This window comes from Nyctibius grandis, chromosome 9, assembly GCF_013368605.1.
Source record: "Nyctibius grandis isolate bNycGra1 chromosome 9, bNycGra1.pri, whole genome shotgun sequence".
In the NCBI taxonomy this organism is placed as follows: domain Eukaryota; kingdom Metazoa; phylum Chordata; class Aves; order Nyctibiiformes; family Nyctibiidae; genus Nyctibius; species Nyctibius grandis.
In genome coordinates this window covers 42,332,740-42,355,242 of record NC_090666.1, presented here as the reverse complement: position 1 = coordinate 42,355,242, position 22,503 = coordinate 42,332,740, and the positions used below count along the sequence as shown (strand labels likewise).

Sequence of the window (22,503 nt, the reverse complement as noted above, 5' to 3'; positions counted from 1 at the left end):
GGTGACCTTAGTGCAGTCTACAACTACCTGAAGGGAGGTTGTAGCGCAGTGGGAGTCGGCCTCTTCTCCCAGGCAACCAGAGATAGGACAAGAGGACACAGCCTCAAGCTTGGCCAGGGGAGGTTCAGGTTGGACATTAGGAAGCATTTCTTCTCAGCAAGGGTCATTAGCCATTGGAAGGGGCTGCCCAGGGAGGTGGTGGAGTCACCATCTCTGGAGGGGTTTAAGAAAAGCCTGGCCATGGCACTTAGTGCCCTGGTCTAGTTGCCATGGTGGTGTCAGGGCAATGGTTGGACTCGATGATCCCTGAGGTCTCTTCCAACCTGGTTGATTCTGTTGATTCTGTTGAAGTTGCCCTTAACCACTTGTGTCCTGTCTTCCCTAACAACTGCTTGCAGAAACAAGCCTGCAGTGCTAACTCCCTGCTGCACCGCTGAGCCTAGGCAACGATGGCCAAAACTAAGAAGAAAGATTTATTACACTGCAGAGTCGATAAACAGCTCTCAGCAAGGATCACTTTGCACTGATAAGCCTAGATTTGGGGTTGCTGTCAAGAAAGTTTAAGAAATTGAAAAGTTACAATGAATTTCATGTATTTTAATACATTTTAGCCTACAATTAAAAACATTTGCTAGAATGATTTTCGTAAGAACATCCATCCAATTGTATTAACTATCCGCCTCTACTAGTATGCTCAACTCATGCCACAATAAAAGCATTAGTCAATCAACTCTGAATTCTGCACGCTTATATTTATGCATCTATTCCTACATCAGCCAAGATCTGTCAAAGCACGCTGCCTTCAAGGGCACGTGTTGGGAGATACCTGGGTGAGAGCCAAAAGCATCAGGCAAACGGGAGTGCTGACAGAGCCTGGAAACTTCCTAGCTTCTAGGACTTCGAAGTTTTTCCAATCCATGCCCTAAATTAATGACCAGAAAGATTATTATTGCTGCTTTTGAGTTGTCATGTGTCATTAATGCAACCGCCTTCAAAGAAATTTATGGAGATTTAGCATAAGAAATCTAGCAAGGAAGAGTATTGCTGGGAGTGTCGTGCTGCTTAGCTAAAATATTACTCATTTCTGTGAGTTTTAATCTTTTGGAAATCACGGGGAAGAGAAGCCCCCGTTCAGAAAACACACGGAGAATACACAAAGCTCTGTTTATCTGTTTGTGATTCAATCACATCATCTCGCTGGACGGGTGAGCTGCATATTGCCTCCCGCTCGTACTGCTCTCCCAGACAGCTGTTTGGTGCTACAGCATTCATCACCAAGCATCCATGGCATCAGCTCAACAATGCAGCCTCCAAAGCAATAAAAAGCCCATTTTTATTTTCCATAGGCCAGGAGTTAACCCCAGCTGAGAAATAAAGACAAGCAGCATGATTCATTTGAAACATCTGTGGGCCAGAGCCACGCTTCTTTACATCAGGCTGTGTTTAAGTTGGTTTCCAACCAGGTCTCTTGGCAAAGGAGAACGACAGCCAGCCCCAGCGCTTCATCCAGCGGGGCCGGAGCAGCTGAGAACGGTTTCCCCTCGCTGCATTGTTCCCTGCTAACTCCCAACACAGCGCCAGCCGCGCCGCAGCCCACTAATGCTCCACGATGAAAATACAGGCTAAGGCATTTCACAGAATCACAGAAACAACCAGGTTGGAAGAGCCCTCTGGGATCATCGAGTCCAACCATTGCCCTGACACCACCATGGCAACTAGACCAGGGCACTAAGTGCCATGGCCAGGCTTTTCTTAAACCCCTCCAGAGATGGTGACTCCACCACCTCCCTGGGCAGCCCCTTCCAATGGCTAATGACCCTTGCTGAGAAGAAATGCTTCCTCATGTCCAACCTGAACCTCCCCTGGCCAAGCTTGAGGCTGTGTCCTCTTGTCCTATCGCTGGTTGCCTGGCAGAAGAGGCTGAGTCCCACTCTGCTACAACCTCCCTTCAGGTAGTTGTAGACTGCACTAAGGTCACCTCTGAGCCTCCTCTTCTCCAGGCTAAACACCCCCAGCTCCCTCAGCCGTTCCTCGCAGGTCAGACCCTCCAGACCCTTCCCCACCTTGGTCGCCCGCCTCTGGACTCGCTCCAACACCTCAACATCTTTCTTGAAGGTCGGGGCCCAGAACTGGACACAGGATTTCTATAAAGGAAGAAAATATATTGCATTTCCTGCCCATTCGCCAGGCAAGCCATGACTGTCCCTTCACGGGCAGCACAATCCTGCTTCTTCCCCAGCCAGGGTGTCGTGGAGCTGAGCAAGCTTGAGCGCTCCAGGCTACTCCAAGACTCCATGATTGATCGTGCTATAAATAACCCTTGCACCAAATTACTGGAACAACTAAATTTTAATTGGGTAACCCAGGAAATTACTAGAAAATTATCCTCATTTTTAGATGTAAGCTGCTTAAGGGACATGCAAGTAAACCTGCGGAGTGTTCAACAGGGACAACGAGGGGATAATATTATCTGCGAGCAAAAAAAAATGGATTGATTTAGACAGATGAGGATTAAGATACTGAAAAGTAGCTCTTGTAGCTCAGTCCAGATGAAAGGAGTCAGATACAACATAAAAACCTGCAGAAGGAATAACAAGCTGTGAGCCTCCCAGCTGGGCACGAGCGTGTCATGTGCAGGAGAAGGTGGAGAGGGAGAGGACCACTGGAAGGCAGGTGGTCAACTGGTCAAGGGAAGAGAATAGACAAAGTAAAGGAGCATTTTCAGAAGCCACACTGGCCTCACCAACCACCCTAGATCAGACGAGACTGAGATTTGATAAATTAATCTTCAGATTAAGGTTTGAGCAAAGCATAAAGGAAGAACAAAAGTCTCTAAACTGTCGGGATGTAGGATACGAAGAGATGAGAGATGCCACACGCAATAGTAAACCCAAGTTATTTCATCATCAGTAAGGAATTTACAAAGCTAGAGATGGCAGGTGGCATCAAAATATTCAGTTCAGAAGTCCCAGTCGTGTTAAAAAGTTAGGAAAAACTGTACTCTCCTGGCAGAGGAGCGGGAGGCAGCGACGGACTGCGACACATCAGGCTCCAAATGGGAACAAAGGAAGGGGGAGATACCCTTTCACAGTCACCAAAAACATAGAAAGAAAAAGAGGGGATCTGAGACAAATACACCTGAGAAATTCAACAAAAGGAACAGACAACAGGAACCTTCTGAAACCTTAAAATAAACTGCTGAAGTTGTTGCTGCAAGTGATGAACAACATGAGTATTAAATAACACATAACAGGTCCACTTACTCACAGGTTATTTACTGTTTGGAAACAATTGGTTTCTCTTTTTCTTCTTGTTTTTAAGAGCTTTAGAAGAGCAAGGCTCCTCTGCAGGGGTCATACCGGGAAAGGGCCACCGGCGACCAGCTCCGATGGCAAAGGACAAACGTTGCCCTGTGCTCATTCCCATTCTCTCTGCCTTTGGCCTCTTCTCCCGGGCAACCAGTGATAGGACAAGAGGACACAGCCTCAAGCTTTGCCAGGGGAGGGTCAGGTTGGACATCAGGAAGCATTTCTTCTCAGCAAGGGTCATTAGCCATTGGAAGGGGCTGCCCAGGGAGGTGGTGGAGTCACCATCTCTGGAGGGGTTTAAGACAAGCCTGGACATGGCACTTAGTGCCCTGGTCTAGTTGCCATGGTGGTGTCAGGGCAATGGTTGGACTCGATGATCCCAGAGGGCTCTTCCAACCTGACTGATTCTGTGATTCTGTGATAAAAATGTGGCATAAGAGGTCACATCACCTACAGACAAGATAACAGCACCAGCGAAGCCACGGTTAACCACCACTTGTTGAACCGCAGCATCCCCTGAAGAGGAGCATCGCTTCCTGCATCTCCAGGTGCCCAGCCAGGGAGAGCTGCTCCAGCAGGGCAGGGGCTGGCGCGGCTGTGGGACGCTTTATCCTTCCGATGAATTTTTATTATATATTGTCAAATTGCTCCCTGCTGCTCAAACGCAGGGTGTGTAAGCTCCCTCTCTCCGTCCACCACCAAGTACACAAACGACAAAAACAACACAGTTCAGCCTCCTACTAATGAAAAAATTTTACACTGTGCTCTCTAACGAACTGTACTTGCTCATGGCATGTTGATATTTCTTCAGCCGCATTCCCTCCCACACAGTCAGAAATGCCTTCAAGATAACCGAGGGGAGACGGAGCAGGCTGCTCTAAGCCACATTTGAAGTGTCCTGTTAATGTACAACCCATGTCTGCAACGAAACTGGGGTGCCCTTCGCTTTTCTGATAAACACACTGAACGTGCCAACCCGCCGCCCAGCTCCTCCTAACTTTTCCATGCAAGACCACACCACTTCCCACATCACTGCATGGATCCACAAACAAAGCACGGCAACCCAAAGCCAAGGAAGGCTGTATTTAGGCTCATCAAAGTACTAAAATGCCTCTAAGGTTCCCACACGGGTAATAAATAACGCTCGCAACCCCTCCGAGAGCCCTGTTGGGTCTCTCCTGCTCCGCAAGCCTGGCAGTTCAACAGGAGTGAAGGCCACCCCACCAGAAAGCGCTGCTTGGTACCTAGAAGATGTCAGCTGGTACAACTCCTGGAGTGTAAGATGCAAACGCAAGGACTTTTGCTTAGCCTGGAGAAGAGGAGGCTCAGAGGTGACCTTAGTGCAGTCTACAACTACCTGAAGGGAGGTTGTAGCGCAGTGGGAGTCGGCCTCTTCTCCCAGGCAACCAGCGATAGGACAAGAGGACACAGCCTCAAGCTTCACCAGGGGAGGGTCAGGTTGGACATTAGGAAGCATTTCTTCTCAGCAAGGGTCATTAGGCATTGGAAGGGGCTGCCCAGGGAGGTGGTGGAGTCACCATCTCTGGAGGGGTTTAAGAAAAGCCTGGACAAGGCACTTAGTGCCCTGGTCTAGTTGCCATGGTGGTGTCAGGGCAATGGTTGGACTCGATGATCCCAGAGGGCTCTTCCAACCTGACTGATTCTGTGATTCTGTGTAAATCTCCATCATTTTAAAAACTTTCTGTCCTGCGCTGGCAGTTAACTTGGCAGTAACAGCGATGCAAACACCACCTTTGCTGAGGACCAAACTCCACTCTCACCTGCGCACAATTCTTGAGAAGCCCCTGCAGGAGGGACCTGCACAGACATCTCCAAGAATAGAGAAAAATCCATAAATCTACTGATCTGCTCTATTTTAACCACTATCTAAAGCCTTTATTATTATTATAGTATGCTGAGATGCTGCAATCGCTGCTGATTCTCACTCCTGTGAGGAAAGTGAAAGTTTCAACCCAAAAATTGCTAATCAAGGGAATAAGCACAAAACTAAGAACCTCCACAAACTGTAAGAGTAGGAAGCAGCCCACAGCCAGGCCCCCAGCACCTTGAGTAAGCAGCAGCAACTTGGAAACCAAAATTAGGTCATTACTGAGCCTTGGAGAGTCAGTGTGCACGGCTTCCACAGAGGAACGGCAGACGTGTCCATGGACGTGGTATCACACAGCACAAGGTCAGCCACGCTGGAAGCTCAGCAGGATAAGAGCAGCCACATTCAAGGCCTTCATCAGTGTTTTGGCTACACTGCTTCACAGCTCAGCGAAAGACTCCCTGTTTGTCACTGGTGACTGCGTGAGAAAAGCTCTCGCTGCAGTAAACCGCGGCGCTCAAGGTTCACCGAGGCGTTAGAACACGGCTCTCCTCCAGCCACAGCCCTGCTGGGAAGGGCGGACTCGGGCAGATGCAACACCCATGAAGAGCTGCCACACAAGGAATATCTTCTTAACAAGTAATTCCTAAACCCACCATCTCTGAAGACAATATAAATCCATATAGGACTTTTTTTCCACGTTAAGAGGGGAAGGTTTTCTCCTTACACACCTTTTCCGTGGAACACGTTTTGGCACAGCAGTAGCAATTGGGAGAATGTACCCAAATAATGTAGGTGAACCTTAAAAATATTACAACAGGTTGTTCTTTTTTCTCTTTCAATGCATCCATAAATCTATATCACAGAATCAATGAGGTTGGAAGAGCCCTCTGGGATCATCGAGTCCAACCATTGCCCTGACACCACCATGGCAACTAGACCAGGGCACTAAGTGCCACGTCTTGGCTTTTCTTAAACACCTCCAGAGATGGTGATGCTTATTTATGTACACTGCCTGGGTTGATTCAGCAAAAGAACTGTTCTCTGTGGTAGAAACACAAGGAATAGTCCAGTCTACCCGGGCTATCGCACCTCAAGGATCCCCCTTCCTCAGAGCACCTCAAAGAGAGACAGTTTAACAATTTACTGAATGCCTTACAAGAGCATCTGCTAAACAGAAAGGATAATTCACCTTCAACAAAGATTTGCCATCAGACATAAAATAAACACTAGCAAAACCAAACAAACAATAGCTTTGAGCTAAGTGAAAGTACTTTTCCCTTTCGGTTGTGCAACCTTTTGTCTCCGAGCCAACCAAGATTTCACTGCCAAGAAGAATTTCATGCTTAATCAATTTCTGCCTCACTCACGTTTGTAGGTATCTGAGTTCCTCATCTTAACTGAAAATCCAGCGTGCTCCTGACGCACTGGCTGCCCTCCGTAACTGCTGCAGTATCTGAGGATGCAGGAGTGTTATCAGCATGTGAAAACTGCGAGCTGGTTTTCCTGCCCTGCTCTGTGAAACAACGATGAAGGATCCTGCTGCTGCTGAGCATGGAAGGACTCAGCTCATGTAAACTCTTGCATAATTTCTTCTATATTCTAATTGAAGCACTTAATCTTCTGCCAAAATCCTCCCCTAGCACAGGAAAACCACCTGCCTTCTGGTCTGAACATCAGTCTGGATTTACAGGTGTACACACAGCTTTATTTCTGGAAAACATCTCGGTAGCTTGCAGACCACATGATGGCCTACAAACAGAGAGAGCTGGACAACAGACTCAATGAGGTTGGAAGAGCCCTCTGGGATCATCAAGTCCAACCATTGCCCTGACAATGGTTCCAACCATGGTACCAATGGTTCCAACCATGGTACAATACCGTACTGTACCAATGACTTGCCATACAAAGCTTCTGCAGACTCACTGTGCGTGAGAGAGTTGCCTCAACTTAGGAGGAAAGGTCATCAGTCACATACCTCACCATGTAAACCTCCCCGTGTGCTGATCTGAAAGGTCATCTCATTTTAATCCCTACAAAGTCTGAGACTTAGCTTCCTAAATTCCTCTTCTCCCATTCTTTTGCCATTTGAGCCAAGTCAGCTGAATCTCTTGCTTGTCATGAGTGCATTCAGGAAGGAAAACACTGTTAACTATCTACCCCAGGTATGACAGGTTCTCATATAAAAGGATTTAAAAATAAATAAATAAAAAGAAAAGCATCTTCCCCCCAGTGATTTCTGTACATCATTCATCTGCTCACACATCTCTACATTAAAGAAGAAATGTTTTCTACTGATAGAAAACACTGAACTAATTTCCAAGCCAAGACCCTCACGACTACCAGAATTGCAGGTGGAAGCAGAGTTTAGACAATTCACAAGCAACCACCTAGCAAGAGTTTCTCAAAGATTGTACAAAATGTAAACTGGACCTCAAAAACAGAGGTGAAATGAAACCAGAATGTAACTGCAACGGGCTGCCCAGGGAGGTGGTGGAGTCACCATCTGTGGAGGGGTTTCAGAAAAGCCTGGCCATGGCACTTAGTGCCCTGGTCTAGTTGCCATGGTGGTGTCAGGGCAATGGTTGGACTCGATGAGCCCAGAGGGCTCTTCCAACCTCATTGATTCTGTGATTCTGTGACCTCCTTTCATCCTCGTTCTCTCCTGAAACAAGCTCCACCACAGCTTTGATGCCACCTTTTCTTCTCCAAGAGAGAAAAGATGCCCTGAAACACCAGAACATAAACAAACTAAAGTGCTGCTCTTCAGCTTCTGTGCAGCTGAGCTAGACAAATGACAGACCTTAAAGGAAAGCTGACGGGGACCTGCAAAGGTGACTTCACACAGCCAAAGGCCAGGTCCCGGGTCTCCAGGCAGACACGTGTTCACAGGGGGAGGCACCCAACGCTCCCATGGCCTTTTCCCAGGGGTTACAGCAAGCGCTGGGAAGTTGGGAGACGTTATTTCTAATCTCTTCCCTGTTGCTCAGTTTTTGGGGGCTCACAGCACCTCAGGCTTCCTTTCCAAAAGGGAACGAGCGTAACTCTCGCTCCTCGTCTTCCTCCGCAGCACTCTGAGGCTCGTGAAACATTCATGGATAAAAAACGCTGCAAAGTACAAAAGTTCTTGTTTTATTCACCAAAAATAAAATACCATACATTTGCCACACTTAAATATTCATTTACATGATCAAGAGAATAGGGATTTGTATTTGAAGCTCTGACACGGAGCAGAACTGCGTTTTCACAGACACGCTGCCGCTTCCCTGCGCGCTGGGAGAGGAGCGCGGAGAAGACGTGACAACTCCAGGACTATTTTAAGAAGCTGCAATTTTTAGAGAACAAGATTCACAACAATTCACCCAAGTTACCTGTAAGCTAGATGCTATCACAAAAGGATTAAAATTATTACCAAATGCTCCCTGGCTCAAACCATGGTGTGCTTTAATAATTATCATTACATCAAATTGACTTGCCCAGTTGACCTGAAGGGTGTTGTTGGCCATCAAGCAATGCCTCATGCAGACGCAATGAAAGATAACGGTCCTGTTCAACTTACTCATCAGTGACCTGGACGAAGGAACAGAAGGTACACTCAGCATATGTGCTGATGACACCAAACTGGGAGGGGTGGCCGATACCCCAGCAGGCTGTGCTGCCATTCAGCGAGACCTGGCCAGGCTGGAGAGCTGGGTGGAGAGGAACGTCATGAAGTTCAACAAGGGCAAGTGCAGAGTCCTGCACCTTGGGAGGAATAACCCCCTGCACCGGTACAGGCTGGGGGCTGATCTACTGGAGAGCAGTTCTGCAGAGAAACACCTGGGGGTTCTGGTGGACAACAAGTTCCCCATGAGTCAGCAATGTGCCCTTGGGGCCAGGAAGGCCAGTGGTGTCCTGGGGTGCATTAGGAAGAGTGTGGCCAACAGGTCAAGGGAGGTTCTCCTCCCCCTCTACATGGCCCTGGTGAGGCCACACCTGGAGTAACTGTGTGCAGTTCTGGGCCCCCTAGTTCAAGAAAGATAAGGAATTACTGGAGAGAGTCCAGCGGAGGGGTATGAAGATGATCAGAGGGCTGGAGCATCTCTCTTGTGAGGAGAGGCTGAGGGAGCTGGGGCTGTTCAGCCTGGAGAAGAGCAGACTGAGGGGGGATCTTATCAACACTTACAAATACCTTAGGGGTGGTGTCAAGGGGATGGGGCCAGACTCTTCTCAGTGGTGCCCAGTGACAGGACAAGGGGCAACGGGCACAAGCTGAAACATGGGAAGTTCCATCTGAATATGAGGAGGAACTTCTTTGCTGTGAGGGTGCCAGAGCCCTGGCACAGGCTGCCCAGGGAGGGGGGGAGTCTCCTTCTCTGGAGATATTCAAAACCCACCTGGACACGACCCTGTGCAACGTGCTCTGGGTGACCCTGCTTTGGCAGGGGCTTGGACTAGATGATCTCCAGAGGCCCCTTCCAACCCTTAACCATTCTGTGAGTCTGTGATAACCCACGAGCCAATGCCTTCTGCAGAGGTGGCATGCCAATCAACCCCACCGTCCTCAAAAGTATGACCACACCATGCCACGATTTGCTTTTACCACCAGCTCCCCAGCAAAACTCCACGCCACATTTCACTTGGATGCCAGGTAACCTGCCTGTCCATGAAGGCGGAACACAATTATTTAGATTTGCAGCATTAGGCTTATTATGTCTAAGAAAAGAGACAAATACAACGTTGACCTAAGCACAGCCACACAGAGGCTCTCCTATGCGCATGCAACATCAAAGCTCCTATTGGACCGCACTTTAAGTTAAATATTTGTGATAGTTAATTTATTTGATCTTCTGTATTCGCAAGGCTCACAGAGCTGGGCAGAAAGGCCTTTGAAGCACTCCCAAACACACTAAATTATTGGAAAGATTTGTCAGAAAACTGCTGTACCAACTCCACGGAGCTATCTCCATGGCTTCACAGACCCTTCGGTCACAGTGCCACCCACCTCTGCGGGCACAGCTGGCGTCAGAGCTGCTGGAGATGGACGTTGTTACTCGCTTACCTCTCGTAGGGGATGGAAAGGAGGATGAGGAGTCAGCAGAGGGACATGCCAGAGCGTTAGATGGATGAACAACCAGAACTTCTGGATTGAACAATTTGCTTCTTCATTTTAATTACTGGCTTCTGAAAGACTTCAGAAACTTTGCCAATTTGTGCAAGCCTCTATTCTTCACTTTTGGCCTCAACTGTACAGTCGTTTTGCAGGCAAACAAGTAACAGATGTACAATCTATATTCACTCCAAGTCCTTTTATAGTAAAATGACTTCTGGTCACATAATGTATATTAAAAAACAAAAAAACAAACACAAAAACCATCCCACTAACTCTTGTATTTTAAGATATCTCCCACAACACCCAAACACACACTAAAAAAGCGAAGACTTCTTCATATGCTCCTGGAGGCCTCAAGGATCTTTGTCCAGGAGCAACCTCTGCCCTCAGCCAAAATCTGCATGGAGGAGAGCGGCCAGAGCAGGCCACAAACGCTGGAGAAGGCTCTGTGGGCTCCTGCCACCATCACCAAGCGCTTCTGCCCGCTGGATGGGGACACGACTGCTGAAAGGGCAGGAGCCCACGGTTAACACTGCTCTCTGCACCGTCCAGGCAACGTGACACGACAAGTCACATCTGCTCGGGGTTTTCCTGAGGATCCTTCTGACGTGGGGGTTTTCTCTGGGGCACAGATGAGGCTGTGCTGAGTGCCGTCACCCACAGAATCACAGAATCAACCAGGTTGGAAGAGCCCTCTGGGATCATCGAGTCCAACTGTTGCCCTGACACCACCATGGCAACTAGACCAGGGCACTAAGTGCCATGGCCAGGCTTGTCTTAAACCCCTCCAGAGATGGGGACTCCACCACCTCCCTGGGCAGCCCCTTCGAATGGCTAATGACCCTTGCTGAGAAGAAATGCTTCCTAATGTCCAACCTGAACCTCCCCTGGCCAAGCTTGAGGCTGTGTCCTCTTGTCCTATCGCTAGTGGCCCGGGAGCAGTCCCAGCACACTGCAGGACATTTCCCAGGAGTGTCCCCACTTGCCTCTTCAGCGCTTCACTTGGGAAGCGCTTGGGCACGTTTCCAGCTCATGATCAAGCACACACAGTTGCTCTCAAGAGCTGCAAGGCAGAGTCCTGGAGGTCCGCGCATCGCACAGCACTCATCTGAAGACCATTCATTCCCAACACAATACCACTATTATGGTGCTTTATGAATATCCTCCCCAAATATATGTTTAACGATGCACAATTCCAGAAGACAAACACTGGTTTTGTCAGAGACCCCATGGTAAATTGAAAACGAACACACGTCGGAGTTCTACAGTATGTTAGTTATAACAGTATGGGCAAGTTATCCAAGGCAGCAAGACACTATTTTAGGAAGAGACAAAGCCTGGGACAAATTAATGCTTATATTTTCCAATACATCCATATTTAACGTTGTGCATCTCGAGTTATTAAAACTACAAAGCAGACTATCAAGGTCAAAATAATCAGTGCAAGTGAAACAATATTCAATTAGAACGGGGGTGCACGTCATGTACCTTCTGCCACTGCAGATCCAGGAGCCCTTGCAGAAGTAACTGGGAACAGGGCATTTCTCATTGCCAGTGTTATGTGGGTAACAGCACAGGCCTTCGGGGCCAACTGGTGCAATCGTGTGAAGCCCAAGCACTAAAAACCTGCTCGTTTTACTACACTGACCCTTCAGAATTTAAATCAGCAGGATGTGATAAATTGGAATTACTGTTTTTTAAGCAACAGCAGCTGAAAGTGCTTTTACCTGACTAGCAGGCCGAGGCCTTTGGCTGCAGCGATGCTGCAGCTCCTACGAGCTGGAGGCTGGGCCTAGATGTTTTTATAGAATCACAGACTGGTTTGGGTTGGAAGGGACCTTAATGACCACCCAGTTCCAACCCCCTGCCACGGGCAGGGACACCTTCCACCAAGGGTTGCTCCCAGCCCCATCCAACCTGGCCTTGAACACTGCCAGGGAGGGGGCAGCCACAGCTTCTCTGGGCAACCTGGGCCAGGGTCTCACCACCCTCACAGCAAAGAATTTCTTCCTAATATCTCATCTAAATCTCCCCTCTTTCAGTTTAAAACCATTCCCCCTCGTCTGTCACTCCTTGCCCTTGTAAAAAGCCCCTCTCCTGCTTTCCTGTAGCCCCTTCAGGTACTGGAATTGCATTTTAATGCAATTATAAATCCAATCGATTGAGTTGGTGTCACTTATTTCCCACACCAAACTCCCAAATGGACTCTTCCAAACAAAGAAGAAAACAAACAATAACTCGGCTCAGTTTGTCTAAAACAGTTTTGCTCCTCAGCTAATTTGAAGGTCTAATCTTCTGGTTACCAAAGAAAACCATGTTTACCTCTCCCAGCGGTGAGAAAACCCTCCGGAGCAGGGCATGCTCCATCCACGAGCACTCCCAGGAGACCTGCAAAGCCTGTCTGAACCAGCCGTGCCTTCTGCTGACACGCACCCGAAAGGGACCGGGACAAACAACCGCTTGCGGTTTGCTTTATGGCTTCCTGCACTGGGAAGTATTTTCATCCTGATCGTAATGTGCTTAATTCAAACTCAAGAGGAAGCCCAGATGCTTAAAAATAAACCGGTGCTGAAAAGCGTTGCTGCATTAGCATGTTTTGCATAATTCATTTCATCGTGCTGTGGAGAGCTCTTCAGCGCGAGGTCGAGATGGCAGAGCACACACGTGCTCCTCCACGGCTTCCTCCATGGAGGATCTCCCACAGCCCTCCCTGCCCCACCGAATCGGGCCGAGGACCGACTCTAGGAGTACCCTGTTAGCACCTTGGTTTAAAAGGAGCTCAAAAAGAGGCAAGTTGTTTAGTTTGCAGAAGAGGAGGCTGAGGGGAGACCTTATCACCTGCTACAACTACCTGATAGGAGGTCGTGGTGAGGTGGGGGTCAGTCTCTTCTGGGTAACCAGCGATAGGACGAGAGGAAATGGCCTCAAGTTGTGCCGGGGAGGTTCAGGCTGGATCTCAGAAGAATTTCTTCGCTGTAAGAGTCATTAGGCATTGGAACGGGCTGCCCAGGAAGGTGGTGGAGTCACCATCCCTGGAGGTGTTCAAAAAACATCTAGATGTGGCGCTTCAGGACATGGTTTAGTGGGCATGGTGGCATTGGGTCTACGGTTGGACTTGATGATCTTTTAGGTCTTTTCCAACCTTAACAACTCTATGATTCTGTAAGTTGATGCTGCCCTTTCACACTTGGTTAGGCACAAGTCAGCTCACCGACGTCTGCCAGACACGTCCCCTCGCACGCCGTGGTGTAAACTGCACTAAGCTCTACCGAGGGACGTCACCAACTCCCTACAACAACCTGTGCAGCAGAACCTGCAGCAGAAATGAAGAGGTTGATTTGACTTCCCCATGCTACAGGTCAGCGTGGGGCATCAGTGTTGGCGTGGGCCCATTTCATCCGGACGTAAGTAGTGCTGGTGTCACTGGAGCACAGCCCTGCCCCATGAGACCCTTCCCCGGCCACCTCCCACTCACACCCACTCAAGAAGCTGCTGCTCCCAAGCATCCCACATTGCAGAAAGACCAGTAGCTGGGTCAGCAAAGAAAAGCAAAAGCAAAACTGAAATCAATCACAGGGATTTTCCACTTCTAAAACCGAACAGTGGGCTGCATTCATTCTCACTTCTCTGTTACCGAGTTGGAAGAAGAACAGCAACGACACTGGAAAATGAGCAGAAATGCTGAAAGCTCGAAACTAAAAATGTATTTGGGGGAAAAGGCAGGAACTGGCACTAGGTTTGCCCTCTAGTAACACCCCAATAACCAAAGAAAAGATCAGTAAGAGGATGTCAAAGCTTGGTTTCACTTTAGGATATATTTCAAGCTACAAATAATGAGGAAAAAAACCAGCTACTCCTCCAGGGCCTTTGACTCCCTCAGCGTAAGAACTGACAGACCAAGATGACAGATTTAAACCACCTTTCCAAACAGACTGGGGAAAAAAAACCTCTTTGATTCAGCAGGTGCAGCCCTCAAAATGAGAGCAAAAGACTGCCAGGACCCTGTTAAAAACCGAGGCGGTGCTGATCCAAGCACCTGACCGGTCCCTTTTGCAACTGTAAGGAGCACCCAAACCCCAGCAAGGAAAAAATACTCCCCTTCTTCTCTTAAGTGGCCATACAAGCACAGGACATGGGTTGATAACCAGCATGCATGGTTCAGACAGCTGTTTTATTTTAAAAAGGATTTGGGCTCTTCAAAAAGTTGCTTGAATAATTTATAATCTTTGCCGAATGATGCAAAAATATAATAAAAATAACAAGCACCACCAAATCTGAATTATTTCGGGTTCTTTTGAGCAAACACGTGGGGGAAGCCTAACATTTTTGTTGGGTTTCTGTTTCTGCTGGGTTTTGCTGTTCCGGGGGGAAGTTTCTGTAGACTTTAATACCTTTTCACGCAGCACAAAAAGCTACAGTGACTATTTTTTCTAAATGAAAGACTAAAGGCAGACTCCAGTGGCTCCAAGTCATTCAATCGTCAATCAAAAACAACTCAACAGCTACTGTTTTATTTAAGATCATCTTGTAAACTCTGAATTTCACTTTTTGTCTCTCAAATTCCTTCCCAAGCATCACCCACCGCACACAGTACCACAGCAGAGACCATTTAACACCTCGGGGCCAAGTTTTACATGACCTTCCTTGTGAATATGAAATAAAAACAACTTTATCTTGCACGCAGGGTTAAGGAAGTTGATAGAGATGCTTGATAAAGCTTCAACGCACCGGAGGGAAGATGATGGTGCAGGCGAAGGGTGAAGGCAGGTTTGCAAGGAAATATGACATGATGATGGGTTTATACAGCACAAAAAGGATTAGAAAATCTCTTTGCCATCGTTACCGTACCTGGGTTTGCAGATCCGGGCTGTGGCTCCTTCGGAGCAGCCCCGTCCCGGGATAGTCCTGGCTCTCTGGGGTTCAGCCCCGCTTCAAACCCATCCCTTCCATGTGGGACTCTGACCAAAGAGCCTCCTACTTTCTCTCAGGCTGTTCGGCACTTAGAACAAGTGACACATGCAGCTTGACAGAATGGGTTCATACCTCCATCATTTATAGCCCAATAAATTAAAGAGATTATTTTGTGTGGAAAAATGGTACAAAGAAAAATATATACATCTACATCAGCTTAGCCATTTTGTAAGTCTTCCAGGTTTCCAGGATCGGAAATTAATTTTAGGAATGTGACTAACTTGCTAGTAGCTAAATACCCACCACAGTATCCTTGTATTCCAGACACTCAAAAAAAAAAATTGTTTTACAAAAATATTCTCCTGTGATGTCTAGGTGGAAAAACTTACACATGCTGTCTACTGATTTACAAGCTTGACAGATGTGTCACCACGAAGCACTACTTAACCCTGTGAATTTAACCCTTCAGAAATACATATATTTTATGACGTGATTTATTAGATTGTTTCTTCGAGCAAAAGGTGTCATTGCTCAAATAATTTAAACGAGACTTGGAGGAGAGAGTGCAGCGGCAGAAACCTGTTGGAGATGAGGCCTGAACAAGGAAACACAACAGGTCTTTTCAATATCTGAATTTTAGAAATCTCCTTTTCCTGAAGGAGGTTCCTAAATCTAATTTAGTGTCTCTCCACTTCCATCGTATTGCTTTCAAATGCCACAAAAACAATACACATTATCCTGAGTACAGGATCTCAACTGAAATTCATCCCAAGCGAGTTCTGTTAAATTTAGGAATTACAACCAGGAATCCAGTGCCCCACCGAAGCGAGGGAACCAACACTACACCACAGATACCTCCTGCAACCATGTCGTGCTCTTTTAATGATTCGCAGACTCTAAACCGTATATACTATAAAACAATGCACAATATATTTGATAGAGGATTAGGAGGAGGAATGGAAAACAGCTGGGAAACGTTACAGAGTTTTCACACTGAGCTTTCAGATTCTTTAGCAATAGACACTAAAACTCCCTTGACTGGTACGGGAAGCGATGCTGGGACAAAACCCACTGGGAAGAAGGGGATTGTAGCAGAACGACGAAGTTCCTATCGGCAAAGCCTCGTGTGGATTCAACCGACGCAGAGCTGATGCCCTGCCTCAGGTAGGTACCACGGCGTTAAACTGAGGACAGGGCACAGCACGGCAGAAACCCCTCCTCCCTCCACGCTCCCCTCCATCCCACAGGCCCGGGCACAGAAGAGTCCTTTGTAAAATGGAACACCCCTCGGTGGGGGTAAGAGGATATTTCCCGTTAACCTCACCGCAGATTTGTAATCCAGCAGTCAAATTATGTCAATCACAGCTCATTAGGCAACAGTTTACCCTGCCAACTCCGTCCTGGCTGCTTCCTCCAAACCCCGCGTCGTTTGCAAACGTGCAGCCCCGTTACGGGTTCAGAGAGAGACCACCCCGGCGCGGGCGCTGGGAGCCTGGCTTTCACCCCCGCGCCTCGCTGCACCGGACGGCAGCGCCGGGACGTCTACGGCACGCTTGGGTTTGCGACGGCTTCCAGCGCAATAAACTAGGGTTGGCTACAGAACTCATGATTTATGCACGCTTGCTCCACGTAGGAGAAAGCCAGGAAAAAAATCCAACACAGCCGAGGAGGAAAAGGGAGCTTGTTGGGGAAGGGACGGCGGCAGGAGGCTCCTGCGACGTGCACTGTGCCAGTGCCTCCCAGCTCAAAGCCAGAACCAGCGCTCTGTTTATCAAACATCCCTCACGGGCAAATCAGGAACTCGGTGGTAATAACACCAGCACTTCCTCAGACTTTACACTCCTGCGTACACTTGGAAACGAAGGGAATTCTTTCACGTGTCCTACCAAAAGGGGAGGATTCACATCAGTTTGAGGGGATGGAAAAAACACCACTTAGCTTACAGACAAACCTGGATCTCTCTTGGGTTGTCCTCCACATTTTTCTCTTCAAGCTACATCCCATCAAATACGATGTCTTCCTGAAACACAGACAGACCCTGGTCCTCACTAGCCAAATCTCAAAGCACCAAACAAGCCAGGGAAGCACGTTTATCACGCCAGTCCCCAAAACAGTACCAGGAGATACAGACCCAGAGGGAAACACCTCAGACCTCAAAGAGCGAGGCTAAGCAAGGAGGCAGCAAGGTGACTCGGTATGTTTGAAGTGGACAAATGACTTGACCAGAGACCTTCCTCTAGACTAAGGCTGCTAAGAGCCCGGCAAAGGCAAGCTAGCACACACATGCATCACCTCCAGGCACACCACTGCTCACCCATCCCCTTGCTGAAGGGACCACAGAGCTCCTGCAAAAGATCAGGGGAGTGCGTTCAAAGCGGAAAAAAATAAAACAACAGTCAATGTCACAGCACTTGTGGTAAAAATGTGACCAACCCGCGTCCTCCTCGTGGACACGCACGTGTTTTAGAGGGCTACAGCTCACTGTGCTGGATTTGCACAAGGAGAGATGAATAAAACTTCAAAATACTTTTGTGAGGCTGCACAGGAGGAACCCTTACAGCCCCACTCGACACACAGAAAGGGAGACGAACCGCTCAGCGTGGTGACTGTGTACCTGCACGTGGCTGCAGCTCAACCAAGCGGCACGTTCACCAACGTCAAAAACAGTCCTGGAAATTTCATTAGCGGCACGAAAATTGCTATTGTCAGCAAAGCCCTTCGGGACCTCACCAGGGCTCTCCAAGCGCGTGAGCAACGTTCGTGCCAGGCTGATTTCTTAAGACAGCGTGCAAAGAAGGTGAGATTTAGTCCTATAACCTTCAGCATCTCCTTCCTCACGCTCTCATCTCCTCACTAATCCTCTCTCCCTACAGAGAATATTGCTCATCTTTTTTCCCCTGACCACCATTCCTTTCTCATTAATCCCTGCTGTTCTCCTGCCTACCCCATTCTGGGGTTTGACCAGTGGCACAGTCATCTTCCCCTCAGAGCCACAGAGAAAACAAACTAATAACAGCCTAGGAGTTTATTCTTTCATAAAACGGTCAGATATTTCCTGGAAGCTGCAACAAACACCAGCCATCCCCGGCTGGCTTCGAGAACGGGCTGAAGGCGATTTTTGGCTGTTCCAGCAGCGGTGTTTGGGCCCCATCTTGCAGTTCCTCCCGACAGGAGCAGACCATCCAACACCCTGTTTCTACAGACACGTGTCGGCACGGCCTGCTGCCCCTCCAGCAAAGCCACAGCACTCATCCTCTGACCCTTCATTTAAGTCCATCTTCTAAAAACAGCCACCATCTATTCCTTTCAAGTAACTCAAGAAATTACAGGCACGGTCCTGTTATCTCCCATATCTAACACACTCTGCTTTCCCAAATGACGTCTCTTCCTTTTACTGATCTAATCAATTGGTCCTAACTCAAAAACCACTGATCTTCTCCCACAGATCACGCACACAAATTAAGCCAGGCACCCTTTCGGGAGGTTAAGATGAATCACAACTTGATTCTGAGCAACGCGCTGCTTGTGGGGACATCTCCCGTCTATAAAACGACCACGGGTTTCCCCGACAAGAGCAATGCGAGATCAGGCTTTTTCCTCTGTGCTTAATAATGGTAACATCTCACTCGCCATTTGGCTCGTCAGTGGGGGTTCCTGACTGAATAGGCTTATTCTTTTCTTAGACATGATAATCTAATTGGGTCTAACCAGAAATAATCCCCAACACACACCAGCCTGTGAATCCTCGCTCAGCACCAGCAGCATTTCAAATACCAGGGGGTTGCTCTAGTATCTGACACGGGAATTACTCGCAGCAGCTCGCCTCGCTGGGTTTCACACGGCGTTACAGGGACGCAGGGCATGGCTCGCACATGGGGTTTAGTCGTCCTCCTCCCCAGCTTCTGTTTTTCATGTAAACGTTGCTCAAAAGTAAGGAGGACATGGAAGAATAGATGGATCATGATAATCTACTTGCGCTACTTAGATACCTGAAAGAAAACAGGACGTTTGCCCAAAACACTCATGCAGCACCAAGGGAAGCACTGCCCTGCCTTGGAAAGCTCTCCTGGGCAGGCGACCGCCAACACCGAGCCCGTCGTGCCACTCCGGTGAGGGGAAAAGAGCGAAATACAAACCAGAGCCCAACAGAAACGCGGGCAGCGCAGCCCCAGCCCCAGGCGCACGGCACACGCGTGCCAGGGACGGGAGGACCGGCGTGTCCCGGGGGGACCCACCGGCCCAGCGCCGGCCCAGGGGCGCGGGCCCCCTCCAACCGCCAGGCCGAGGCGAGGCCGCACCGAGGCTGCCCGCACCGGCCGGCCCGTTCCCCTCCGCCGACGGCCGGCACCGCCAACGAGCCGCTCCTCCCTCCCGGCGGTTCCCCACGCGTCCGCCCGCGAGGAGGGGACAGACCCCGGCGTGCGGGAACCGCCTCGGCTCGGGGGAAGGCGGCTCTCCGGGGGCTCCCGAGACAAAGAGCCGCCGCCGGCGCACACGCCTCGCTCCCGCTCCGCTCCCCTCTCGGCCTCCCCCCGCCGCGGCACCGTCCCGCCGCCTCCAGCCGGGCCGAGGTGCGGGCGGCACCGCCCCGCCGAGCCCACCTGTGCCGCCGGCCCCCGGCGGGGCCGGGCCGGCCGCCGCCGCGGAGGGCAGAGCGCGGCGGGGCAGCTCCTGCTTCGGGCTCCCAACTTTTCCCCGATCCCCAGCCGCGCACCGGCCGCCCCCCGCGCACGCCCCCCCCCCCCACCCCGCTCCGCGGCTCCTCCTCGGCCCCTCCGCGGAGGCCCGCGGCACGGCCGTTGGAACGCGGCGCCCCCACCCCGGCGCCCCGACCCGCTCCCCACAGACAATGGGGCCGGCACTCACCAGGACGACGGCGAAGCGCTCCTCCAGCTCGCCGGGCTCGGGCATGGGCAGCTTGAGGGGCACGCTGTGCGCCCTGAACTCCGTCTGCTGCGAGTCCACGCTCCCCGCGTTGCCCATGGCGGCGGCGGCGGCGGCCCCTCCGCGCTGCCTCCGCGCTCCGCGCCGCCGAGCCAGGCGGGCTCCGCGCCCCGCGGTCGCCCTCTAGCACCGACGGCGGAACGCCGCGCCGCCGCCCGTCATGGCTCGCCGCCCTCGCCCTCCCCCCGGGGCGGGCTCGCTCCGGCTCCAGCTCGGGCTGCGGCTGCAGCTCGGCGGCGGTTCCCCCGCATGCCGCCCCGCGGACCGCACAAAGCCCCGCTCCGCCCCCGGCCCGGGGCGCGCTGGGACTCGTAGTCCCGCCGCCGTCAGGGGGAGGGGCCGGCCGCGGGCCCGCCGGGGCGGGCGGGGGTCGAGGCGCCCCTCGGCGTCCATGTTACCTCAGCGCACCCTGCGGCCTGCCCCACCGCCGGGCCTGTCCCCCGCCGGGGGCCCGGGGCGTGTGTCGCCGGGTACCTGAGGGGGTGTTGGGGCTGGCGGACACCCCTTCTGGGCTTCGCGTGGCGGGGAAGCTTTCTGCCACGCTGAGGGGCCTCCAAGGAGTCATGGCCGCGCTCGCCTCCCTCACAGCCCACGGCTCGATTTACTGATGATAAATCTCCGCAGGTTGAGGGTGACGCCACCCAAACAAATCCGTAACCGAGACAATGCCGCTGGGGCGTAATCGGGAGGATCATCCTTCTCCCAAGCGTGTCAAAGCTGCCTGCTCTTCAGATGGGATTTCCCATTTCTTTAGCACTCCCTGCAAGTTCTCTCCGACACGGTGTTTAAGCATTGTGGTGCTCAAACCCAGAGCCCGTTAATGTTTTAATCCGGGCCATGGTGCAGGGGCTGCATTAGAAACACCAGGCCCAGCAGCATGGTAGTACCTCCCTCCAGTTTGAAGAGAATTCTGCAGCTGGGCTCGAGATGGCATCGACCCATTTGGTGACGGTGCTCTATTGCCCTTAGATCAGCTTTATTCTCCAGTCCAAGACCTAATTCCTTTCCTGTCACCCCTTGCCAATCCATATCCCTCTGTCCTATATTAACGTTCGATTATCCTTCCAGAGAAGAAGGATTTCCCCTCAGCTTTCACCTTCACAACGACATGCCCCGCTTTGTTGCTCTGCATTGTGCCAGCCTCGCAATTACGGATGAAATTACAAACATCATTAAAGGCTTTCAGTGATTATCTGTGAAGTTCTGCCTTTTGCTGCCAGCTAGTTTGGGAAATTCAGTAAATCCCATGAATCAAGCTACCCAAAGCTTTACTAGTGCTGTTACCTGGTGGCCGGCTCTGCAAGGGATTTGGCCGGATCCGTAAATTTCTGCTGGGATATGGGAGCGTTTCTGGCTTTGCCTGGTAGGAGATGGTAACTATCCACATGGTAGTTAATTTGGGAGGAAAAAAAAGCAAGACGATAAGCGTTATTGTTTAGAAAATGGCCATTTCATCATTTACATTATCATCTAGGATGATGATTGTGCTACAAGCACAGCTTACGACGCTGCCACAAAAGCAATGCGTTGGGAGTCACGTGCTGCAACACGCGCATTCCTGCAGTCGAGACCCAAGGAGGACACAGCAAGCTGTCCTCTATGAGTGCTCTAAACCCACGACTAATTAAATGTGCTCTTTCTAATTAAAAAAAAGACATAATGTGTTCACGACCGGGGCAGTGAGCAACACACCCTGTCCTGACTTACACCGCACTGGGCCACCTCGCTCATGGAGCACTAGCCCATGAAGGACTTGGCCCAGGACCCCGAGCGATGCTGAAGGTGTGGATTCCTGCTCCACGGGCACCAGGAAGGGTGTTACCCAGGGACGGGTCAGAATTTCAATCAATCAATCAATGAGGTTGGAAGAGCCCTCTGGGATCATCAAGTCCAACCGTTGCCCTGACACCACCATGGCAACTAGACCATGGCACTAAGTGCCATGTCCAGGCTTTTCTTAAACCCCTCCAGAGATGGGGACTCCACCATCTTCCTGGGCAGCCCCTTCCAATGTCTAAATTTCCTACAACTGCTTTGTTAGAAGCCTAAAATTCTTGCAATATCCTTAATAAACAAAGTTTTAAATCCCTGGACGGTTCTTGGGAGTTAATAACAATGTTATTGCGAAGGAAAGAGTAATAGATACTTTGGCTGATGCCTTTTATCTAAGTCTATCACAATTCTTTGAAAGATTAATTAGTTAATTAAGCTTCACAAGAGTGCTGTGAGATAAGGGAGCGTTCGCCTATCGCAGATAACAGATGAGGGTCAGGGTACAGGCACTGAAGGCAGGCTCGAGCCGAGGATCCTTCGCTCTCCCAGCAGCGATTGCCAGCCGAACCCAGCAGAAAACGTGGCACTTAAGTACCCCAGACACAACCGTTGTGTGGTGTGGGGAAGTGTTATTTGCTGTGTATTGC

At 50.2% G+C, this 22,503-nt stretch overlaps 1 protein-coding gene across 5 annotated transcripts in view; it reads right to left on the bottom strand.

The window, feature by feature from the left end:
• Nucleotides 1-20,184, bottom strand: part of FMNL2 (formin like 2) — a 131,662-nt gene extending 111,478 nt beyond the window's left edge. For all 5 annotated transcript variants that reach the window (XM_068407811.1, XM_068407813.1, XM_068407812.1 and 2 more), the window contains exon 1: nt 20,006-20,184. In XM_068407811.1, coding sequence (XP_068263912.1) covers nt 20,006-20,122 — 117 coding nt within the window. In that variant the 5' untranslated portion in view covers nt 20,123-20,184. The remainder of the gene's footprint in view (nt 1-20,005) is intronic.
• Nucleotides 20,185-22,503: the final 2,319 nt, after the last annotated feature.